This window comes from Erythrolamprus reginae, chromosome 7, assembly GCF_031021105.1.
Source record: "Erythrolamprus reginae isolate rEryReg1 chromosome 7, rEryReg1.hap1, whole genome shotgun sequence".
Classification (NCBI taxonomy): domain Eukaryota; kingdom Metazoa; phylum Chordata; class Lepidosauria; order Squamata; family Dipsadidae; genus Erythrolamprus; species Erythrolamprus reginae.
In genome coordinates, this window is record NC_091956.1 from 156,712 (window position 1) to 177,900 (window position 21,189).

A 21,189-nucleotide genomic window follows, 5' to 3' on the forward strand; every position below is an offset into this window, starting at 1 on the left:
GGTCATAATCAACACTTTGAATTGTGACCGGAAACTGATCGGCAGCCAATGCAGACTGCGGAGTGTTGGTGTAACATGGGCATACTTAGAGAAGCCCATGATTGCTCTCGCAGCTGCATTCTGCACGATCTGAAGTTTCCGAACACTTTTCAAAGGTCGCCCCATGTAGAGAGCGTTGCAGTAATCGAGCCTCGAGGTGATGAGGGCATGAGAGACTGTGAGCAGTGACTCCCGGTCCAAATAGGTCTGCAACTGGTGCACCAGGTGAACCTGGGCAAACACTCCCCTCGCCACAGCTGAAAGATGTTTCCCTTAATGTGAGCTGTGGATCGAGGAGGACACCCAAGTTGTGGACCCTCTCTGAGGGGGTCACTGATTCCCCCCCAGGGCGATGGATGGACAGATGGCATTGTCCTTGGGAGGCAAAACCCACAGCCACTCCGTCTTATCAGGGTTGAGTTTGAGTCTGTTGACACCCATCAAGACCCCAACAGCCTCCAGACACCGGCACTGTTGACTGGACATGGGGTGGAGATGTACAACTGGGTATCATCCGCGTCCTGATGATACCTCACCCCATGTCCTTGGATGATCTCGCCCAACGGTTTCATGTAGATATTAAATAGCAGGGGGGAGAGGACCGACCCCTGAGGCACTCCACAAGGGGGAAGCCTAGAGGTCGACCTCTGACCCCCCACTAACACCGACTGTGACCGACCGGAGAGGTAGGAGGAGAACCACTGAAGGACAGTGCCTCCCACTTCCAACCCCTCCAGCCAGCGCAGAAGACACATGTTGGGCAGGCACGTGTGGGCACCACTGTCGCAGCCTTTGCAGCTCTGGCTTTGTGGAGTCGTGCTCGCTTCTCTTCTGTGATGAGGGTCATTCCGGCCTCCAACGTCTGGCAGCTTTGTTGGACCAGCGTAGGCGCCATGTGGGTCGATCTTGTGCCTGGGCTTCCCAGGAGGGGGTGTCGATATCGAGGGGCTTGAAGGAGGCTGTCGACATGTCTGAATCGCTTCCTTTGCCCCCCCCCCCCCGTGTTCGCTTTCCTTGGGAGAGTTGCAGTTTAGGGATGCGAATGCCGGCTCTCCTGGGCGCACGGACTGCCCAGCGTGGGGTCTGGGCTTTCATCAGCAGTTTCGCCTCCCTGCAAACGTCTGTTTGGCTTGATGTGAAAGCCTCATTTGGAGATGATGAGCCCATGGTCAATCCAACAGGCAGAACTCGGCCTGGCCTTGGTCACCCTTGCATCCTGCCTGTCTCTCTTCTGCACGATGACATAACCAATGGGATGCCGGTGCTTGGCGCATGGGTGCAGCTGGGGCGTCCCTTTGCGAATGGACCGGTGAAATATGGCATTGGTGATGACCAGATCGTGAGCTGGTCATGTGTCCCGGCCATGGCTGTTCCATTTCCCAATTCCACTTTTTCCAGTGACATCCCCCCAGGCAGAGTGATCGGATCCTACTCTCGTGCTAAAATCACCAAGTAGAATCAGCTTCCCGGATGAAAATAGGCCACCGAGGTCTTCATAAAACTTGTCCTCTACTTCATCCGGATTCGTCATTGTAGGTGCGCAGGCACTGACCTGTGTGGCGTGCAGAGTCGGCCATTCACTGCCTTGCGAAGACTGGCAAGTTTGCAAACAAGATGATTTTTAACCACAAAACCAACTCCTGATTCACGGCATTCATTGTTGCTGCATCCACAACAGAAGAATGTACAACTACTGTTGTGACTGATCCAGCTGGTCATGGATGTGGAGGACCAGGAGACGGAGGCGTATTGGTATCCAAGGCCAGTGTTCTTGCCCCCTGAGTCTGAAAGTGAGAATGAGGGGGAGTCAGAGACTGGGGGGTCAAGTAGAGACTGTATCACCCCCAGTCAGGGAATGGACTGAGCCAGAGAAGGAAGGTGAATTAGAGGACAAGCACGTGTTAGATACCAGAGTCAGAAGATCTATGCCCAGACAAGAGTATCTGAAAAGAAGGGGGTCTTGGCATTAGTAGCTCTAGGGAACATTTGGCCACACCTTGTCACTATATAAGGGACAACTGGGAATAAGTGGGCAACGGCGAACAACGTTCATAAAAACTATGGCCATGTGGGAGCTCCGGAGTTCAAGAAACACTTTGCTTGCAGATCGCTCTAACCCATGTAACTCATCCCATGTAATCTCATCATCTGAAAAAACAGGGAGAACTGTAAGTCTGTTTGATGGACAGAATCACTTCAAAGGAATTCTCCTAATTGAGCTTTGGCTTCCAGTCTGGTACCTACTCTTACCTTAGAGGCAATTAAGCTGGGAATACTGCCGGCATGAACTAAATTAGATTTGGAACTATTTAACCAGCTTTTTACCTGAGCATTTCATAAGCAATATAGCTTTTAAGTATTATCCCGTGAGCGGGTGGACTTTTTATTCTTATTGGTGGGTGGCCTGGGCAGAAGAAGCACCTCCTGTTTCTGTGAGTTGGCCTTCGTTGGCTGGACGATCGATGTTAGACCTTGCGAGCTCTCTGGAGACCAGGGCTGTTCTTCTTTCCGGTCGATTTGCTAAGGGCTTGTCTTGAAGTGGACGTACGTTCCATGTTGCCAATGGCGAGTGGACAGCTGCATGAAATGGGAGCCCCTCCAACCGTGGCAAGCTGGATGGGGTTCTCTAAAGACAACAATGTTTCGGGCACCTTTTCTAGCCCCCTCCTCTCGCTATGTGTTCCGGTCTGACTGGGATCTGTCCGGCTGCTCCAAGAAGACCAGCTTTGCAGACATATGCGATTTTCAAAATAACGCTTCTTTATTCATTTTGTCTTCCACGTTGGCATTCGCCATATACGGCTCCGGCATGCAAAATGCATTCCAATCTCAGATAAAAACTGCAAAGTCACAATTCTTCCTAAATGAACAGCCTGTCAACTTCAAACATCTTCTTATCTCTGGGTCAGGTTCACGCTGCTTCAACCTAGTTTCATCATGCAATACATAGACTCACTTCTCCGGAGAAAACGGCAAAAGCATCCATCTTGTTTATGGCACTTTGTAGAAAAGCATTCATCCCTTCCGGTCAATTCTGGATGTGATGTAGTTAATTAATTTACACCCTCTGAAATAGCCTATCAAAACCTCTTCCCCCAAGTTCGTCTTTTCTTTTCTCCGACCTCCTGAATTTTGCACTTAACCGAGGACCCCCTTCTACAGCCCCGTTATCTGAAGAAGTATTGCTACCCATGCCTTCGGTCGGATGGCTGTTCTATTAAATTTTCATCCTCACTAGCCTCCTCCTCCTCCACATCTCTTAAATCAGGGTAATTGACAGCTTCTACATCGTCTTCTGAATCTGACATTTCCAGAGGCTGACAGGGAACACTCACAGCACCATGGAGGTGAGCAGTGTGGTCCTAGAGAGGGCTGCTTTTTCACACCTTCTGCTTCATCGCTCGCCCATCACCACAGGACTTTTCACGCAATTGGGGGGGGGGTGTCAAGAGGTGCATGTGGATTGGATGAAAGTGAGGGGGGTGCGCCTAGTCAGCCTCACTCTCGCTCCCCAGGTGCCATCCTGCTCCAATAGCAGGACAAGACCTGAGACACTTGGAGATGGGCGTCTGTCGTGTGTCTTGCTGTGCCTCTAGCGCCCCACAGTCCTTGCAGAGACCCACTCCATGGCCGCTGACCTATTATAGCAGGTTTCATCCACTTAGCCCGCTGGAATCTGTCCTCCCATGCTCAGGATAGACAAGTCCCCATCTCACCGAAGGTCAATGACCCATCAGCTACTCTCAGCCTGGTTTGGCCAGCCTGTCGAAGCTGTTGCCCAGCCGGGGTGTGGCCACTGCACCTGCTACAGCTACTGGGAGCCACAGGGGAGAGCTGAGTGACAGGTGGGGGGACCAAAGGTGAACGAGCTGCCCTAAAACGAGCTGCCGTAAAAGGACACAACGTCCCCCCCCCCGAATACCTCACACACCCCAATGATGGAACTCACAGGCAATTAAAAGACAGAAAAACCGTTAACGCAGCAAGACCAGATGGGACACGAGCAGAGATCTATAAGACACTAGACAAAACATTAGGAATTGTAATGCTGGAACTTTATAATGAATTTTCACTAGGGGCCAAGATACCAGATTGATGGTCAGAGCATTTATAACTTTAATCTCAAAAGAAGAGAGTGATTTACAGAAAATTAAAAACTATAAACCGATCTCACTTTTGAATGCGGATGTCAGCTGCCTGCTGGTTCGGCTGTCATAGAAATAGGGGGTGGGGGTAGAGGCATTTTGAGGAGGGGGCAGTATGTGCTGGAGGACATTCTCCCTGGATCCATGGACATGTCTATAGGCTGCTCAAGGTCAGCGGCTAGACGTGGAAGGCCAAACGGGCTGGTGCACCCACCTGTCATCTTGGGTCAAGGGGATGGACTGTCTTGGGTCAAGGGGATGGACTGTCTTGGGTCAAGGGGATGGACTGTCTTGGGTCAAGGGGATGGACTGTCTTGGGTCAAGGGGATGGACTGTCTTGGGTCATGAGGATGGACTGTCTTGGGTCATGGGGATGGACTGTCTTGGGTCATGGGGATGGACTGTCTTGGGTCAAGGGGATGGACTGTCTTTGGTCATGGGGATGGACTGTCTTGGGTCAAGGGGATGGACTGTCTTGGGTCAAGGGGATGGACTGTCTTGGGCCATGAGGATGGACTGTCTTGGGTCAAGGGGATGGACTGTCTTTGGTCATGGGGATGGACTGTCTTGGGTCATGGGGATGGACTGTCTTGGGTCATGGAGATGGACTGTCTTGGGTCAAGGGGATGGACTGTCTTGGGTCAAGGGGATGGACTGTCTTGGGTCAAGGGGATGGACTGTCTTGGGTCAAGGGGATGGACTGTCTTGGGTCAAGGGATAGACTGCCTTGGGTCAAGGGGATGGACTGTCTTGGGTCAAGGGGATGGACTGCCCTGGGGGATTGTGAGGGAGGGTTTGGGGGTCTTTGTGTAAGCATTTTATGTGCTTTTTTTGCTTTCCTTGTGTTCCCAGCCTTGTCTCGTAAAAGTTCTCATCTCCATCTAATGGAGTTGGGGTTTTTCCTTCCCTGGACTTGGAATAAGAAGCACATCTGACATTAAGCATTAATGGACCAACACCAGCAGACGACACGGCTGCCCAAATCGACACAGACTGTGGAAACCTTTGCATCTCACTTGGAAGCCGGGGACTCAGAATACAGGGGAGGAACGGGGGGGGGGGGGGCTCCCAGTGCAAGAGGTCAGTGAAGTCCAGTGTGAGGTTCCCACAGTCTGTGTTGATTTGGGGAGCCATGTCGCCTGCTGGTGTCGGTCCAACTGGGCTTCACGGGGTCCAGGGTCAACGCAGCTGTCTGCTGGGAGATTTCGGAGCCCTCCCTGCTTCCTCCCACAGCTGGGTTCTATGCAGATGCTCACTTCAGTTCTATTCCGTTCCTCCCGAGCCTTTAAAAATGTAATGTTGATTACTTTCATTTGAAAAACTTTGATTTTTTATTCAACGGCTTTCAGGTTTTTTGCAAATTGAGGCTGTGGCTTTTCTTGTCCTAGGCTTTGCCCCCCCCAACACACACACACACACACACCAGGCCCCCGAAGGGCAGCCCCCCTGCATGCAGCGGGCGGAGGGCCTCCCTCGGGGGTCAAAGCTGAGTAGGAGGGGCGCCCCCCAAATCCATCTCTCCCCTCCCACACAGTGAAACCAGCCAGAGAGAAAAGGGAACCCCTCCTGACCCCCCTTCTCCCCATGGCCTCCTCTGCCCGGAAGGACACCTGGCCGACTCTTTTCTAGGCCACAGCCGGGAGGGGCAGCACCAGCACGGGGGGAGGGGAGAGGCTCTGTCAAAAGTAGTCAAGTGGGCCAACGTCCCCTCCAAACATCACGTCTCCCTGCTTTGAGGCCAACAGTTGGGAGGTCCAATGGCTGCAGCTTCTGTGTTCTCCGAGCTGATGGTGCCAGCACAGGGTGGGCTCTGCTGCCCCTCCGCCCCTTCCGCCTTTCTCCCAGCCCGCAAAGGGGGTCGGGCGGTCGCCGGGTTGCCCTTCAGGGCGGTGGGGAGGACCAGCCGGCCGGGACTCTGCCACGAAGCCCCCGAGCGCAGAGACGGAGATGGCCCGGCTGGGGGAGGGCGGCCCCTGCAAAGCGTGGACTCCGTAGCGGCTCCCCCAGCCTCGCTCGGAAAGCCCCCCCCCCCCGCGCTCCCAAACGCTTCCCGCTCCTTCCCGCCCTGGGCTGGATCTCAGGACGCCCACGGCCAGGCCCGTCAGGACGGGGCGGGGTGACGAAGAGGCCGGCCGGGGCGGCCCTTGTGTCGGCCTGCCAGCGGTGGACGGAGCGGCTGGACGGAGCAGGTCAGCCAAGGGAGATTGCTCGGGGCACGGCGGGCGGGCAGGGCTGGCCGGCGGACTCCGGTCTCTGGCCGGGACGAAACGGGCTGGGCGCGCGGACACGGGCGGCTCTTCTCGCTTCTCGGAAGCTCCGTCGCGAAGGCGGCCGAAGACCCGGCGGGGCTGGCGAGCGAGGCGGGAGCGGGCGGCCTTGGAGGATTTCAGGCGCCGATGCTTGGAAGGTGGAAGTCAGAGCGAAGCCGAGCTCGGGCGTCGGGCTGCAGCTCCGGCTTCCTCGCAGGCGCCACTTGGGTGAGGCGAGCTCGGGGACTCCGGCCACGACGGCCAGATGGACTTTAAGCAAAGGACGCGTGGGGGGGGGGGCAAATGCAGCGGGAGCCGCCTGTCACCCGAAGAGCCCTGCCTGCCCTGCAGCGAACCCCGGGGGGGGGGGGGAGCGGTCCTCCTCTCCTGCCCCCATCTCACCTCGGGAGGGAGGAAAGGAGAGAGGGAGCTTCCACGAGCCTGCTGACTGCGAAAGCACCCGGTGCTGGAGAAAGTGCTCAAGCCCCCCGCCCCTCCCCCCGACGGTCTGGCCGGGGCCCTCGTCTTCCTCCTGCTCAGAGCTCCGGGCTGCCTCAAGGCAAAACCCCACCGGGTGACTGGGGGACTTGGGGAGGCAAAGGCCGCGGTGGCTCTTCCCTCATCCAGAAGAGCAAGCGGCGGCTTGGCGGCCCTTTCAGTGGGTCTCTGGGCAGGCTCAGGCCGCTCAGCCCTCTTCTGGCAGCCCTGCAGGGGAGGGGAGCGGAGGGGGGCGCAGGCGGCGTGGGGCTGGTCAAGAGGCGGGTTTTGCGTTGGGAAACAAGCTCTCTTTAGAGCGTCTGAAGGCATCTGCTGAGGGGCAGCTGGGCATCTGGTCTGCCAGGACCACTCAACCCCTCCCCCACCCTCTTGGCCGCCCTCCTGCTGGGTCCCTTTGAGTGGGCAGAGCAGAGGGAATAGCCACTTCCCACACCTGGACGCCACGTCTTTGGCAATGTGGTGACCAAAAGCGGATGCCATTTTCCCAGGTGTAACCCATGGCTCCTCTCGAGGGCACGAGGTCCCCTTTGCCAAGTCAGGGCTCCTCAGTCCAACATTTGGGACGGTCATTTCTCATGTCCAGGACTGTCCATTTCTCCCTGCTAAATTCACTTCTGGCCAACTTTTGTAGACATTTTGGAGTCTTGTGCGAGAGATTAAGCTGCCCAGTGGGGCTGACCCTGGCTCGCCTGCTGGCACTTGGCCAGTTTTCCAAGATTCCTCCAGGACTTTATAGAGAGCTTTTGTGATCAACTCTGCTAGTTTATAAACCGCATTGGTGTTCAATTCATCACCCCCACCCACTCTTATCCTGACCTGGACCAGCCGGGACTCCAGCTGGCTGCCCAAGAACTAAGAAGGGCCCCCGTTCCCCCCCCTCCACTCGCCCCCTCAGCTCCTCTTTTATTCCCAGAATAAAAGCCCCAGACCGTCTTGAGTTTCTCCCGCAAGCCTCCATCTGCCCGCCCCCCCAGTGTCCCCCACAGGTGTCCTCAGACCCACTTTCCCCCTTGGGGTGCTTCTGTATCTGCTCCCTTTGTGGGCTCTCCTAGAAACTCTCGGCCACTCCCCCCCCCACCTCCGGCCTCTCTGGCATTCACAGGGCCAGGGAAGTGCTGGCCTCCAGGACTTAATTGCCTGATCCGCAACAGATGTCCCCCGTCTAGGAAGCCCCCCCCCAGCATCCGGTGGAAGTGGGGGCTGCCGCTGCTTCTGCCCGGCCTTTGCCAGAGTTCAGGGTCCAAAGTTGCCTCTCTCCTGCTTTGCCACAACTTCTCCTCACCCTGTTGGAGCCGTGCAATTTCTATCAAACACTCTCAAAGTTTTTGAACCTTTTGTTTTCAATTTTTCAATTTCCTTTTAGCGTGACATTCCTTCTGGGGGCTGAGAGGGAGGCCTTCCTGGGCAGATTCCGGTGGGTGGGAATGTAGGAAGCCCCTCAGTCCAACCCCCTGCCTAGGCCAGGACCTCCCTGGAAGCCCCTCACCCCCTTGGGGTGAGACGTTGCAAAAGGAGGAGGGCAGGGCAGCCGGGGACGGAGCCGGGGCTGCCTTGGGGCTCTGGGCAGCAGCCAAAGGAGAGCAGGGGGGCCACGTTCGGTTCGGCTCCCACGTAGAGCAACTTCAAGCCTGCCACGGAAGGTGGCACGCTGGTAGAAACTCGGCTGGGCAGAATTGGACCCCCAGGTGCATAGAAGACCCCCATTGCTGCTCCACTGAAAGAATTTTCAGGTGTCCCAGTTGTGCCACATTTTGAAAATAGCCACAAGGTTTGTCCCCCCCCCCCCCATAAGAGGGCTCTTCACCACTCAACTTGTAGATTGCTTTGTGAATACTTTTATTTATTGGCTTTCTTGCTTTTATGAGCTGCCCAGCGTTGTTTGACAGGAGCCATAGAAATCCTTTGAATAAAAAAATAAATGGTCAGCTGTGACCGCAGCCGTAGAAGCAGCCCCACCTTCGGCCTTATTATATACTTATATACTTATTTATTTATTAGATTTGTAGCCGCCCCTCTCCGGAGACTGGGAGCGGCTCACAACGACAAAACAGTACAAATCCAATGATTAAACCAATTTTAAAACCCTTAATATAAAAAGCAATCATACATCTCATACAGACCATGTCAATTCCCCCAAGCCTGATGACAGAGGTGGGTTTTAAGGAGTTTGTGAAAGGCAAGGAGGGTGGGGGCAATCCTAATCTCTGGGGGGACTTGATTCCAGAGGGTTGGGGCCATCACATTGAAGGCTCTTCCCCTGGGTCCCACCAGACAACATTGTTTAGTCGACGGGACCCGGAGAAGACCCACTCTGAGGGACCTAACTGGTCGCTGTGATTCGTGCTGCAGAAGGCGGTCTCGGAGATATTCTGGTCTGGTGCCATGAAGGGCTTTATAGGTGATGACCAACACTTTGAATTGTGACCGGAAACTGATCAGCAACCAATGCAGACTGCGGAGTGTTGGTGTGACCTGGGCATACCTAGGGAAGCCCACGATTACTCTCGCAGCTGCATTCTGCACGATCTGAAGTTTCCGAACACTCTTCAAAGGTCGCCCCATGTAGAGAGCGTTACAGTAGTCGAGCCTCGAGGTGATGCCTCTCGCTCCCCTAAAGGACAACCCGCCTCTTCCAGCAACTTGGCAGCGTAGGGCTCCATTCTCCCCCCCCCGTGCCCCCCCCCCAGGACTCAGGGCAGTGCAAGTGGCACCGTTTGAAAGCTGGCATGAATGAGGCTCCCGCATGAAGAACTCCACCCATGCCTGTCGCTCTCTGGGTGCCCCACAAGGGGACCATATAGGAAGGTCTGCCCCCTCCCCGTTCCTAGACGTGCGCCCAGAGCCTGTCTTTGTAAGGGGGAGGGGGCAGTGGGTAAACCAAAGAGAATCAGACTCCCCCCCACACAAGGGAAGCACCAGGGCAGGCAGGGTCTGAAAGGGGGGGGGCACCTCCCCAGGGAATGCAGCCCTGGGCAGCAGGTGGGGGCAATTCAGGCTGACACACACAGAGGTCAAGGTTGGCTGGGTGCCCTCCCCCCCTACACACACACACACACACACACACACACATCCCTTCCCTGAGGGGAGCTGCCTCCCAGAGGGTCCTGGGTGAGGGGGGGCAGGCCGGGGGGGGGGCTTTGAAGCCACCAGGCCCCAGCCGAGGGACACCAAGCAGGACTGGGCAGGGCAGGCACCACATAAAGGGCAAACTGCCCGGCTTCAAAGCCTCTTTTCAGGACAGCCCAGTCAGGCGATTGGCTTCTGGGTGGGGGCATTGCCAGCAGGGGGGGCAGCGGTCTCCCTTCGCCCCGGTCACTGGCCAGCTATTCTGAGCAGCTGGTCAGGCTCCTCCATCAGCAGAGGAAGAGGGCTACAGGTGGGGAGGGGGCTGCGATGGGACCCTCCCCCACACAAACAAGGGATTTGGGCCATCCCACCACAGCCAATGTGGCATCAAGATTGACCACTCCATAGCTAAGGGGGAGGCTGGATGAGGGGGGGCGTTGCACCACGGGAGGAGGGGTGGAGGGTGGGCAGAGGAGGCAGCTGCCTGGGGGTCTCCCAGGGACCATCAGTCACAGGATTGGCTGCTCCTGTGAGGCCACCACAGCCTGCTCTTCTGTCCAGTCGCAGCCCCCTGTGACCTCTGCAGCCTCAGAGCCAGAGAGAAGGCCACGGGGGGGGGGGGGGGTCAAAGGGGGCCTCAGAGGACCCCTGGGCCTCCCTTCCCAGCAGAGGGGCTGAGGGGAAGCTGGTCAGGGGAGGGGGCCCTTGCAGGTTTTTCTGGCTGCCCACCGCAGATCTCCTGCCAGAGGCAGGACTGAAAAGCAAATCCCCTCAGACAGGCCGGGGATTGGGGGGGGGGCGTTTGGGGGGGGCTGTTTGCTCCAAGAGAGGGCCAGATTCAGAGGCTCCGGAAGGCCTGAGGAGGCCCCACTGAGCCAGGACTCCCCGCAGGAGAGGCTCCCTTCCCCAGACCCCAGAAGGAGGAGACCCAAGCAGGGAAGGCAGCTGCCCCCGGGGCTGCGCTACCGCCGGTCTGGGCATCAGAGGGTGGCCGGTCATCCCTCTCAGCATGCCCCAACCTGGACATGAAGCCCTGGGAGGGGGGCCAAGCGCTTCCCAGAAAGCTGCCTGGAGAACCTCCCTCCACCCTCCTCTTCCCCTCCCTGGGACAGGCCAACAAACTCCCTGCCAGGCCGGCCCTCCTCCTCCTCTCTCTCTCTCTCTCTCCCCTGGCCTGGTGGTTGAAAAAGCCGCCCACCAGCAGCCCTGGACCAGCCGATGCCGCCTGGCCTTCTGGGTGCCCCCACCCCATTCTTCCGCCCAGAGGGGCAAGTCCAAACCTCCTCTCACTAGAAGAGAAATGCCAGTGGCTGGAGGGTCCACCGCTCTCAGTGGGGCAAGGAAGGGCCGTAACTGGCTTGACCCCGGGGCTGCTGAGGGGGCCCACCACGGCCGATAGACACGTCTGCTCCCTGGTGGAAGAGGCTCAACAGACGTGGCTTGAAACGCAGAAGGGTGAAAAACCGGAGCCCCACCACCCTATGCGGCTGTGTGTCCAGTGCAAAACCTCTGTGGCCGGGGGAGGGGGGAGGAATGGGCTGCCCTGAGCTGAGGGAGGGAGGGAGGCAGAGGTCATAGGGCAGTGCCCAGGTCAGGCAGAGGAGGAGGAGGAGGATGGGGGTGTCTGGGTGCCCTCCAAGAGCTCTCGGCTCAAGCCCTATGACACCCCCTCCCCCCCGAGTGCCCACAGGCCCCTGACCCTGCTGCTGCTGTGTGTGGAGGGTGGGGCCAAGAGACCTGGGCAGGCATCCTTGTTCTCAGCCCCCAGCGGGCATTAATCCCCCCCCCGTGCAGGCCCTGACCCCAGGAAGATGCGTGTGGTCCAGCGGCCACTCCTCGGCTTCCTGTGTGGGCCCTGGCTGTGGGTGAGTCTGGCCCAGCCGCCCAGCCGGCCCCCCACCGGGCAGAGCCCACCCTCGCCCAACCTGCGCTTCCGGCTGGCCGGCTACCCACGCAAGCACAACGAGGGGCGCGTTGAGGTCTTCCACAACCAGGAGTGGGGCACCATCTGTGACGATGACTTCTCACTGGCCAACGCCCACGTCCTCTGCCGGCATTTGGGGTTTGTGGCTGCCACGGGCTGGACTCACAGTGCAAAATATGGCAAAGGAGTCGGTGAGCATCATTGGGACAAGGAAGGGCCCCCCTCCCCCCAGGGCAGGTCCTGGCCACTGGGGCTGGGGAAGGCGGGGCATGGTGGGATAGGGATGCACCGCTGCCCTCAGACTCCTGGGGTCGGCCCTGCAGCAGGCTGAAAGCCCCACCGTAAGCAGGTGCAAAGCGCCTCCGCTGGGCAAGGGCATTCCCGGCGGTCTGGCACGGGGCTCCTGAGCTTTCTGGTGGTCACTCCACAGGGCGCATCTGGCTGGACAACGTAAGCTGTGGTGGCCACGAGAAGAGCATCACGGAGTGCCAGTCACGGGGCTGGGGCAACAGCGACTGCTCCCACGAGGAGGACGCGGGTGTTGTCTGCAAGGACGAGCGCATCACTGGCTTCACGGACTCCAATGTGGTCGAGGTGAGAAGACACAGCTGGGGAGAAACACGGGGGGGGGGTGTCAGAGCGTGAGGCGTGAGAACGAGGTCGGGAGCCTCTCCAGGGCGGCACTCAGTCCATGCGATGACTCTGTCCTTCTGCCCCAAACAGCTCCAGGGCTACGAACACCCGGGAAGGTCCGCAGAGGCCTTTTGGAGTCCTGCGGGAGGGGGCCAGGAGGCTTAGCAGTCAGTCCTGCCCCCCCCCCCCGATGCTGGAGTGCAGGAGGGCCAGGCAGGTGGTCCTTCAGGCAATCAGGTCTCCAAAGGCTCAGGGCAGAAAATTAAACTGAATCTCTGAAGATATTTCGAAAGACTTTCTCCTTTGGGTTGCTGGCCCCACCTGTAATAATAAATCTAATAGACCAAGTCTCCAGGGGGCTGAGATGGGCCCCCTCTGTGCCTGGACGGAGGCCCCGGTCAGAATCAGAGGGAGGCCCCATCCTTTGTGCTTCCCTGGTTAGCAGTCAAGGACCCACTTGGGCCCCTTTCCCACAGAAAAAAAATAAAAACACCAGGAGCCACAAAACCTGGGTGGGTGTGGCTCACTTGACATCACTCACTTCCACCCAGTCACATGAGCCCTTAGCCCCGCCTACCTAGCTGGTCACCTCTCTCCCCCTTTCTTCCCCTCTCTCCCCCCTCCCTGTGTCTCTCGGCCCCTGGTTGTACCTCACTTGCCTTTCCTCCTCCGAGACAAAGATTTATTGGGCTCAGCCTGCAGCCAAAACGTTCCCTCTCCTGGTCCTAAGTGCACTCTTCCCCCACCGCATGCGACCTCTGGCGCCTCGAGGCCCCCTGGCAGACGCATCTCCCGCACTCGGCTCCCTGCCCTCACACCATGCTTGGCGGTTGTTTGAGGGCAGCAGCGGCCACTGAAGTGAAGCCCAGGAACTGAGCCGTGGGGCCCCCTAGAGAGGAGCGGGTCTCTCTCAAAGGGGCCCTGCTTTCTCCCAGCTCAGAGCAAGCCGGGGCTGTGCAGGAGACCACTGGGGCTCCTCACCCCCGCTGCTTCCGTCCAGTCTTTTGGCTAAAGCTCCTCCTTCCCTAAATGCAGCCGCTTTCTGACCAGGAGGGAGCCAGGCACACAGGAGAAAGGCTGGCGGTGCAGGGTGGGGGGGGTTGGGGGGGGAGAGAGATGGTCAGGCTGGAGGGAAGGGGCTGACCTGAGCGGCGGCCTCTTCCCCCTCCCCCCTCTCCAGGCGGAGCAGAGCCAGGTGGAGGAGGTGCGCCTGCGGCCCGCTGGTCTCCCAGGCCAAGCGTCCAGTGCTGCCCATCACGGAGGGTGTCGTGGAAGTCCGCCACAAAGGCACTGGGCCAGATCTGCGACCAGAACTGGGGCAGCCAGGAAAGCCGGGTGGTCTGTGGGCTGCTGGGCTTCCCGGCTGAGAAGAAGGCCAACCGCAACTTCTACAAGTGAGCCCGTGTGTCCCCCTCCCCTGCCTTTCCGTGGGTGGGTGGGGGCTGTCCCGGGTGGGAGCAGCCACCGCCTTGCTGGAGAGCAGGGGGGAGTCACGGCCCCCGGGGAGAGAGGGGCCCGCTTGGGCATGGTGGTGGGCTGCCCTGGCCAGTGGCAGAGGCCAAGAGGGGCCCTCCAGTCGGAGCCCCCTCCCCGGGATGGAGGGACTCCTGGAAGCCCCGGGCAGCATTTCAGTGGGGCTGCCCTATTTATTTTATTTATTTATTTATTTTATTTTGTCCAATACACAAAGAGGGTTTTAGTGTTTATATATCTATATACACATAGTAAAATACATGATGAAGGTTATAGAGGAGATACTCATAGTAAAATATATCTAAGAAAGAATAGAAGAGAAGGTATAGTAATAGAACATATCAATGAAAGAATAGAAGAAGAGATATAGGAATAGAAGAAAGGAATAGGAGAATATAGGAGAGCAATAGGACAGGGGACGGAAGGCACTCTGTTGCACTTGTACTCGCCCCTTACTGACTCTTAGGAATCTGGAGAGGTCAACCGTGGACAATCTAAGGGTAAAGTGTTGGGGGTTTGGGGATGACACTATGGAGTCCGGTAATGAGTTCCACACTTCAACAACTTGGTTACTGAAGTCATATTTTTTATAGTCAAGTTTGGAGCGGTTAATATTAAATTTAAATCTGTTGTGTGCTCTTGTGTTGTTGTGGTTGAAGTTGAAGTAGTCGCCGACAGGCAGGACTTTGCAGCATATGATCTTGTGGGCAATACTTAGATCTTGTTTAAGGCGTCTTAGTTCTAGGCTTTCTAGGCCCATGATTGAAAGTCTAGTCTCGTAGGGTCTTCTATTTCGAGTGGAGGAGTGAAGGCTCTTCTGGTGAAGTATCTTTGGACATTTTCAAGGGTGTTGATGTCTGAGATGCGATATGGGTTCCAGACAGATGAGCTGTATTCGAGGATGGGTCTGGCAAAAGTTTTGTAAGCTCTTGTAAGCAGTGTGAAATTGCCAGAGCAGAAGCTACGTAGGATTAGGTTTGCAACTCTTGAAGCCTTCTTGCTATGTTGTTGCAGTGGGCTTTGGCACTTAAATCTTTTGTTATTAGTATACCAAGATCTTTAACCGAGTTGGGATTATCTGTGATAATTTGATTATTCAGTTCGTATTTGGAGTTCAGATTCTTCTTCCCAATGTGTAGGACAGAGCATTTGCTAGTTGAGATTTGTGTTAGACCACTCAGAAACAGCGTCAAGGTCTTTTTGGAGAGTAGTTGTGTTATCGGTGGTGTTGAAGAGTTTTTACATTGTTGGTGAAGAGGACACAGTTGCTTTGGGATGTAATCGCAAAGGTCACTGATGTAGAGAATGAAGAGCGTTGGTCCCAGTACACGACCTTGGGGGACACCACTTTTAACTGGGACGGGGGGGGGGGGGATATGGTGCTTCCTATTTTCACCACTTGTTGTCTGTTTGACAGGAATGCTGTCTCCTTTCCCCCTTGGGGCCCCGGCCGAAGGCAGGTGGGGCTGCCTGGGATGAGGGGGGGTCTCCTTCCCTGAAGCTGCCTCCCCTTCCTTCTCCAGGCCACCCAATCCACGCAGCAAGTTGCCCCGGCCGTCTTTCTCCTGCCCAACCTCATCCCACAGCCCCCCTTGGTGTCCCTCCCCAGCACGCCCCAACCCACTCCCCTTCCCTGGCGGGCTCCACTCACTCCTGGCTGTGCAGGCTCTCTGGCCTCTTGGGGCCCTTGCTGAGACTAAGGCGGGGGCCGGACAGAGGCCTGAGCTGACGGATGGGCAGAGCAGGACGGGCTAGTGCTGGAGAATGGGGAAGGGTCTGTGGGCCTCTCAGCCCCCTCCCTCCCTGTCTTCCCGGGAGCAGCAGTGGGAAGGCCGCCTTTTGGCCCAACCTTCTTGAGGTCCACCGGCTTCGGGAGGGAGGGGGGAGGGCAAAGCGCAGGCCGTCATCTGGTGATGGTGAGCTCGCCTGACGTCCTTGACGTGACACCTTGAGCTCACGCTGGGGACACACCAGCCATCCCGGAGGGGCCCCGGGGCCCTTTTGGCTGCGCACCCGGGGGACGGGGACGTACAGAGTCTCTCTGGGGGAAATGCAGCCTGGCCACTTCCGAAAAGCAGGCTGCGCAAAGGGGCTTCTCGGCTGGGACGCCCTTGGAGGGGAGAGAGAGGGGGGAGGGGAAGAGAGAGAGGGAGGGGAAGGGAGAGGGAGGAAGGGGAAGAGAGAGAGAGGGAGGGAAAGGGACACGGAGGAAGGGGAGAGAGGGGGAGAGAGAGGGAGGGAGGGAGGGGGGAGAGGGAGAGAGAGGGGGAGCCACCCTCGTGTTCGGAAGCCCAAAACCTGCAGGGGATCTCGGTTTCTGACCAGTCAATTTTGTCCAAAGGTTGCCAGTTTGCGGGGGGCTGCAGCGGAGGAGGCCCCTCACGGAGGCTTCTGAAGCCATTTGTGGCCCCCAGTGCAGGGGGGGGGTCTCTCGGTGCAGAAGCAGCTGGGAGGCCCCCAGGCAGCCGTCGGTTAGCGGCTGCCGTGAACAGAGCGCCAGTGTGCTCCCTCTGGCCCAGGGAGGCTTGGCCGCTGACTCACTGGCCAGGACCGTCACACTCCCTCCACCTTGGGGGAGGGGGGCCGGCTGCGAGGGGAAGGCCCAGATCCAGAGGGTGGGGTGCCCTTCCCTCGCCTGCCCCTCCCACTGTGTGAAGCAAGGCCGCTGGCCAAAGCAGGACCGCCTTCCCAGGAACTACGTGATGGCCAAAGAGCTGAGAAGCTGGGGGTCAAGCGCACCATCCAGTAGCCGGACTATGTTGCCCCCGTCGACAGGCTGCTCTGGGGCGGCTGTGGGGCTGCTATTCGGGTGCGTTGAACGGTGCCTCGGTTTTCAGGCCCCCCACACACAGACACAAACACACAGCGACACCTGATTTGCGCACCAGAGCAGCACTTTGGCAGCCAGACCTCTGTGCCAGGGCCGCGTAGGTTGTGCCGGGTGCCTGCTGTCCTGATGGCAGCCGCGGGTGACGGAGGCAAGAGGAGCTACCAGAGCCTGCGAGTGGCCCCTCGGGAGGCAGCACTGCGGCCCCCCACTCCAGAGCAGCTGGGGGGGGGTCTCCTGGGCTCTGCTCACCTTGTGCCGCCCTGCCACAGTCCAGCTGGGCTCCCCTGCAGGCGGCCAGGCATGGACAGTGTGTGTGTGCGTGCATGTGTGCAGGGGCGGAAGGCCAAGGGGCCCGTCCGGAATCGCGTGGCTCACACCCTCTCCCGTGGCCGCCGCCTTCTCCTCCCCCTGCAGGCTGTACTTGCAGCGCCAGCAGCACCAGTTCCGCCTGCGCTCGGTCGCTTGTGCCGGGGACGAGGCGCACCTCTCCGCCTGCCCCTTCCAGCTCTACCAGGGCAACGCCACAGAGGCCTGCAAGGGAGGCATGCCGGCCGTGGTGAGCTGCGTGCCGGGCCCGCTCTTTGCGGCAGGGAGTGCCCAGAAGAAGAGACGGGGGCAGCAACCGCAGGGGAGGCCGGTGAGCCACGGACGGGGAAGGCGGGCTGGGCCCAGAAGCCCCTGGTACTGGCTGACCCTCCCTCCCTGCGTTCCCCCCCACAGCAGCAGCAGCGGATCCGGCTGAAAGGGGGGGCCATGGTTGGAGAGGGCCGCGTGGAGGTGCTGAGGAGCGGCGAGTGGGGGCACCGTCTGTGGCAACCGCTGGAGTCTGCAGTCAGCCAGCGTGGCCTGCCGGGAGCTGGGATTTGGCAGTGCCAAGGAGGCCCTGACAGGCGCCCGCATGGGCCAAGGTGAGGGGAAGGCACCAGGCAGACCACCCTGAGCTGCCCCCACTCTGGGCTCATTGCAGGCAGGCTGGCGGGTGGGCGGGTGTGGGGCGAGTGCCAGGGAGGCTGCTCTTGCTGACTTCCCTGCCCCTCCCCAATCACAGGGATGGGCCCGATCCACCTGAGCGAGGTCCAGTGCCGGGGCCACGAAAAGTCTCTCTGGAGCTGCCCTCACAAAAACGTCACTCAGCAGGATTGCCGGCACTCGGAGGACGCGGGCATCCGCTGCCACGTCCCCTACATGGCCCACGAGACCACGGTTGGCTGGGCAGGGAAGCGGGAGGGGGGAGGGTGCAAGCCCCAGAACCCCTCACCGCTCCATTGGGTGGGTCATGGATTCCCCCCCCGCACTCTCCTCGTGGGTGCGTTGCCTGAGCAGCCCCGCACCCTCTGCAGCCCTTGGACAACAGATGGACAGAGCTGGGAGGGGCCTTGGAGGTCATCTAGCCAAGCAGCAGACCCCTATGGCCTTTCTGTGAGCCTCTTTGTGAGCTACTGGACGCGGTTGGGGGGGAGGGGGGCTTTCCTTTGACAGGAGCCTCCTTGGCGGACCCTCTTCCCAAGTGCGGCTGCCACTTGTCTGACTCTCCCCATCGGACCCCCGGAACTCCTCCCACTCCCAGCTCTGCAGTGCCCCACCCTTGCACCCACCCCCCTGTGCCGTCCTCAGGTGGTCCGTCCTTCCTCCCCCCACCCAAAAGGAAGACTCTGGAGGACCTGGGGAGGAAATTGCAAAGGGGGCGGGATGGGGGGGGGAAAGCCAGGAAAAGGGGAGGGCAAATCGGGAAGCGTCTCTACCGCTGGCAGCTGCAGGGACCCCGACTCCCCAGAGGAGAAACGGCTCAGGCAGGCCTTCCCCCTCCCCCTTTCTCCACAGATCCGTGTGAGTGGGGGCCGGAGCCGTTTTGAGGGGCGGGTCGAAGTGGCTGTGGCTGCCAGGGGCAACCGTGCCCGCCGGTGGGGACTGGTCTGCGGAGAGGGCTGGGGGACCCTGGAAGCGATGGTGGCCTGCAGACAGATGGGCCTGGGCTTCGCCAACCATGGCTTGCAGGTAGGTGGCGGCTGCCCAGGTCCGGCTCGGCTGCTGGGGGGAGTTCCCCACACGGGCTGGAGGGATGCACCTCTGGGCCTAAGCCATGCCACAAGCGTGGGTCCCACACACGGGGGCAGCCACCGCTGGCCTGAAGGGTGGGGCACAGCAGAGGGCCATCAGAGGCTGGAAAGGGGCGCTGGGCCATCCTGGCCAGGGGTCAAGGGTTGTCCAGCCCCCGCTCTTCCGGGCTGGAGGGGGGAGGGCAGCTGGGGGCTCCCATTGGAGGGCCAGCCAGGCCACGCTCACCGGGCGTCCCTCCCGCCTCCCTCCCTCCCGGTCTCCAAGGAAACCTGGTACTGGGACGCCAGCAACGTGACCGAAATGCTGCTGAGTGGGGTGAGGTGTGCCGGGCACGAGATGGCCCTGAGCCTCTGCCAGCATGACAGCAGAGTTTCCTGCCGGAAGACAGGGACCCGCTTTGCTGCCGGCGTCATCTGCTCCGAGAGTAAGAGGCGTTTCGGGGGAGGGGGGGAGGTTTGCCTTCTTCCCAATTTCCTGGCCTGACCAGAGCTCAGCCCCACAGGCCAAGCTCCCTCCGCCATGCGGCCCCCTTCATTCAATGGAAGGCTGCAGGGGCCCTCCGGCCAAATCCTCCCCCCTCGACAGACACGGGACCCCCCCAGGCAGCCTCAGTCTCCTTCCATCCTCACAGCCGCCTCGGATCTGTTGCTCCACGCAGCACTGGTGCAAGAGACCGCGTACATCGAGGACCGCCCTCTGCACATGCTCTACTGCGCAGCAGAGGAAAACTGCCTCTCCAGCACAGCCCGTGGCGCCAACTGGCCTTACGGACACCGCCGACTGCTGCGCTTCTCCTCCCAGATCCACAACTACGGCCGGGCCGACTTCCGCCCCAAGGCAGGACGCCACTCCTGGGTCTGGCACGAGTGCCACGGGTGAGGAGGGGCAGCAGCCTGCCCAACCACCCCCTCCCGTGTGTCCCCCCCCCCCGCACAGCCACAGGGCTCTCACGCTCCGGGCCCCCCCATTTCAGGCACTACCACAGCATGGACGTCTTCACACATTATGACCTCCTGACGCACAACGGGACCAGGGTGGCCGAAGGGCACAAAGCCAGCTTCTGTCTGGAGGACACGGAGTGCGGAGAAGGTAGGCAGGCCCGGTGCCCAGCAGGGCCCACCCTCGGATCTGCCGGCTGGGGGGTGGGGGTAAGAGTCCCTTCCCTGCCTGCAAGGCCCAACACAGCCTTCCTTCTCTCCCTCCCTCGGGCAGAGGTGGGCAAACGCTACGAGTGTGCCAACTTTGGAGAGCAAGGCATCACGGTGGGCTGCTGGGACCTCTACAGGCATGACATCGACTGCCAGTGGATCGATATAACGGACATCAAGGCCGGGAACTACATCCTGCAGGTCAGGCTCTGCGGGGACAGGCAGGAGGGGCCTTGGGCGCTGGGGATCAGGGCACGGGGTGTGGGAAGGCATAAAGGGGCGGGCAAACGCTACGAGTGGCTGCAAAGCTGGACAGGGGGCGGAGATTCCCAAGGTCAGCAAAGCACCAGGCAAAGCTGGGCCTTCTGTCCTGCAGCTGAGTGAAGCCAACCCTGCTATGCAGCCACGGTGGCACTGCCATCCTGTGGGCCTCCCCTCCAACTGCCCTCCCGTCTCACTCTCTGGTTCCCAGGTGGTGATCAACCCCCGGTATGAAGTGGCAGAGAGCGATTTCACCAACAATGCCATGAAGTGCAGCTGCAAGTACGACGGCCACCGCATCTGGGTGCATGGCTGCCACATAGGTAGAGCGGGACCCACAGGGGACGCAGAGGGGCTGGCCAGGCGGGGGGGGCTCTTGGGGGCCTCTCGTGCCAGAGCAATTCACCCCTTCTCCAATGCCTTGCCACAGGGGACGCCTTGAGCAACGAGGCCAACGGGCCTGCCGAACAGTATCCGGGGCAGAGCAACAACCAGGTGGTATAGGCGGCAGCTGCCTCCTCTGGGCACAAGGCAGGCGTCACCAGCGGCACAGCAGTGGGCAAGAGGGCTCCCGATCCCTCCAGCTGCCTTGCCCTGAGGCGGGAGGGGCTCCTGGGCAGCTGCAAGGCACTTCCTGTCCCGAAGGCTCGGCCAGGACCAGACTTCTGCCCCACAGCTCGGTCGACGGTTCCTCTTCTGACCACAAGAGGCGCTGCAGGCATACCAAGACAGCTGCTCCTGCATGGGGGGGGGGGGGGGGGGGGGGCGGTCTCTGCTCAGCCGCCAGCCAACTGCCTGCACCGGGCCGACTGGGCCCTCCTATATAAAGCTAACTGTCTGTGTCCCCAGGTGTGTCCTGACTCCG

General features: G+C 59.5%; 1 protein-coding gene across 1 annotated transcript; it reads left to right on the forward strand.

Annotated features, from left to right (window-relative positions):
- The first annotated feature begins 6,295 nt into the window (after positions 1-6,295).
- On the forward strand, positions 6,296-21,168 carry LOXL3 (lysyl oxidase like 3). The gene is given in 17 exon segments (XM_070756749.1): positions 6,296-6,373; positions 11,792-12,112; positions 12,352-12,515; positions 13,735-13,770; positions 13,772-13,839; positions 13,841-13,948; positions 17,272-17,494; positions 17,578-17,655; positions 17,657-17,765; positions 17,906-18,060; positions 18,679-18,852; positions 19,180-19,339; positions 19,547-19,790; positions 19,889-20,004; positions 20,128-20,264; positions 20,536-20,647; positions 20,755-21,168. Coding segments are annotated over 16 exon segments (2,262 nt in total). The 5' UTR covers positions 6,296-6,373; positions 11,792-11,808; the 3' UTR covers positions 20,829-21,168.
- The last annotated feature ends 21 nt before the right edge of the window (positions 21,169-21,189 follow it).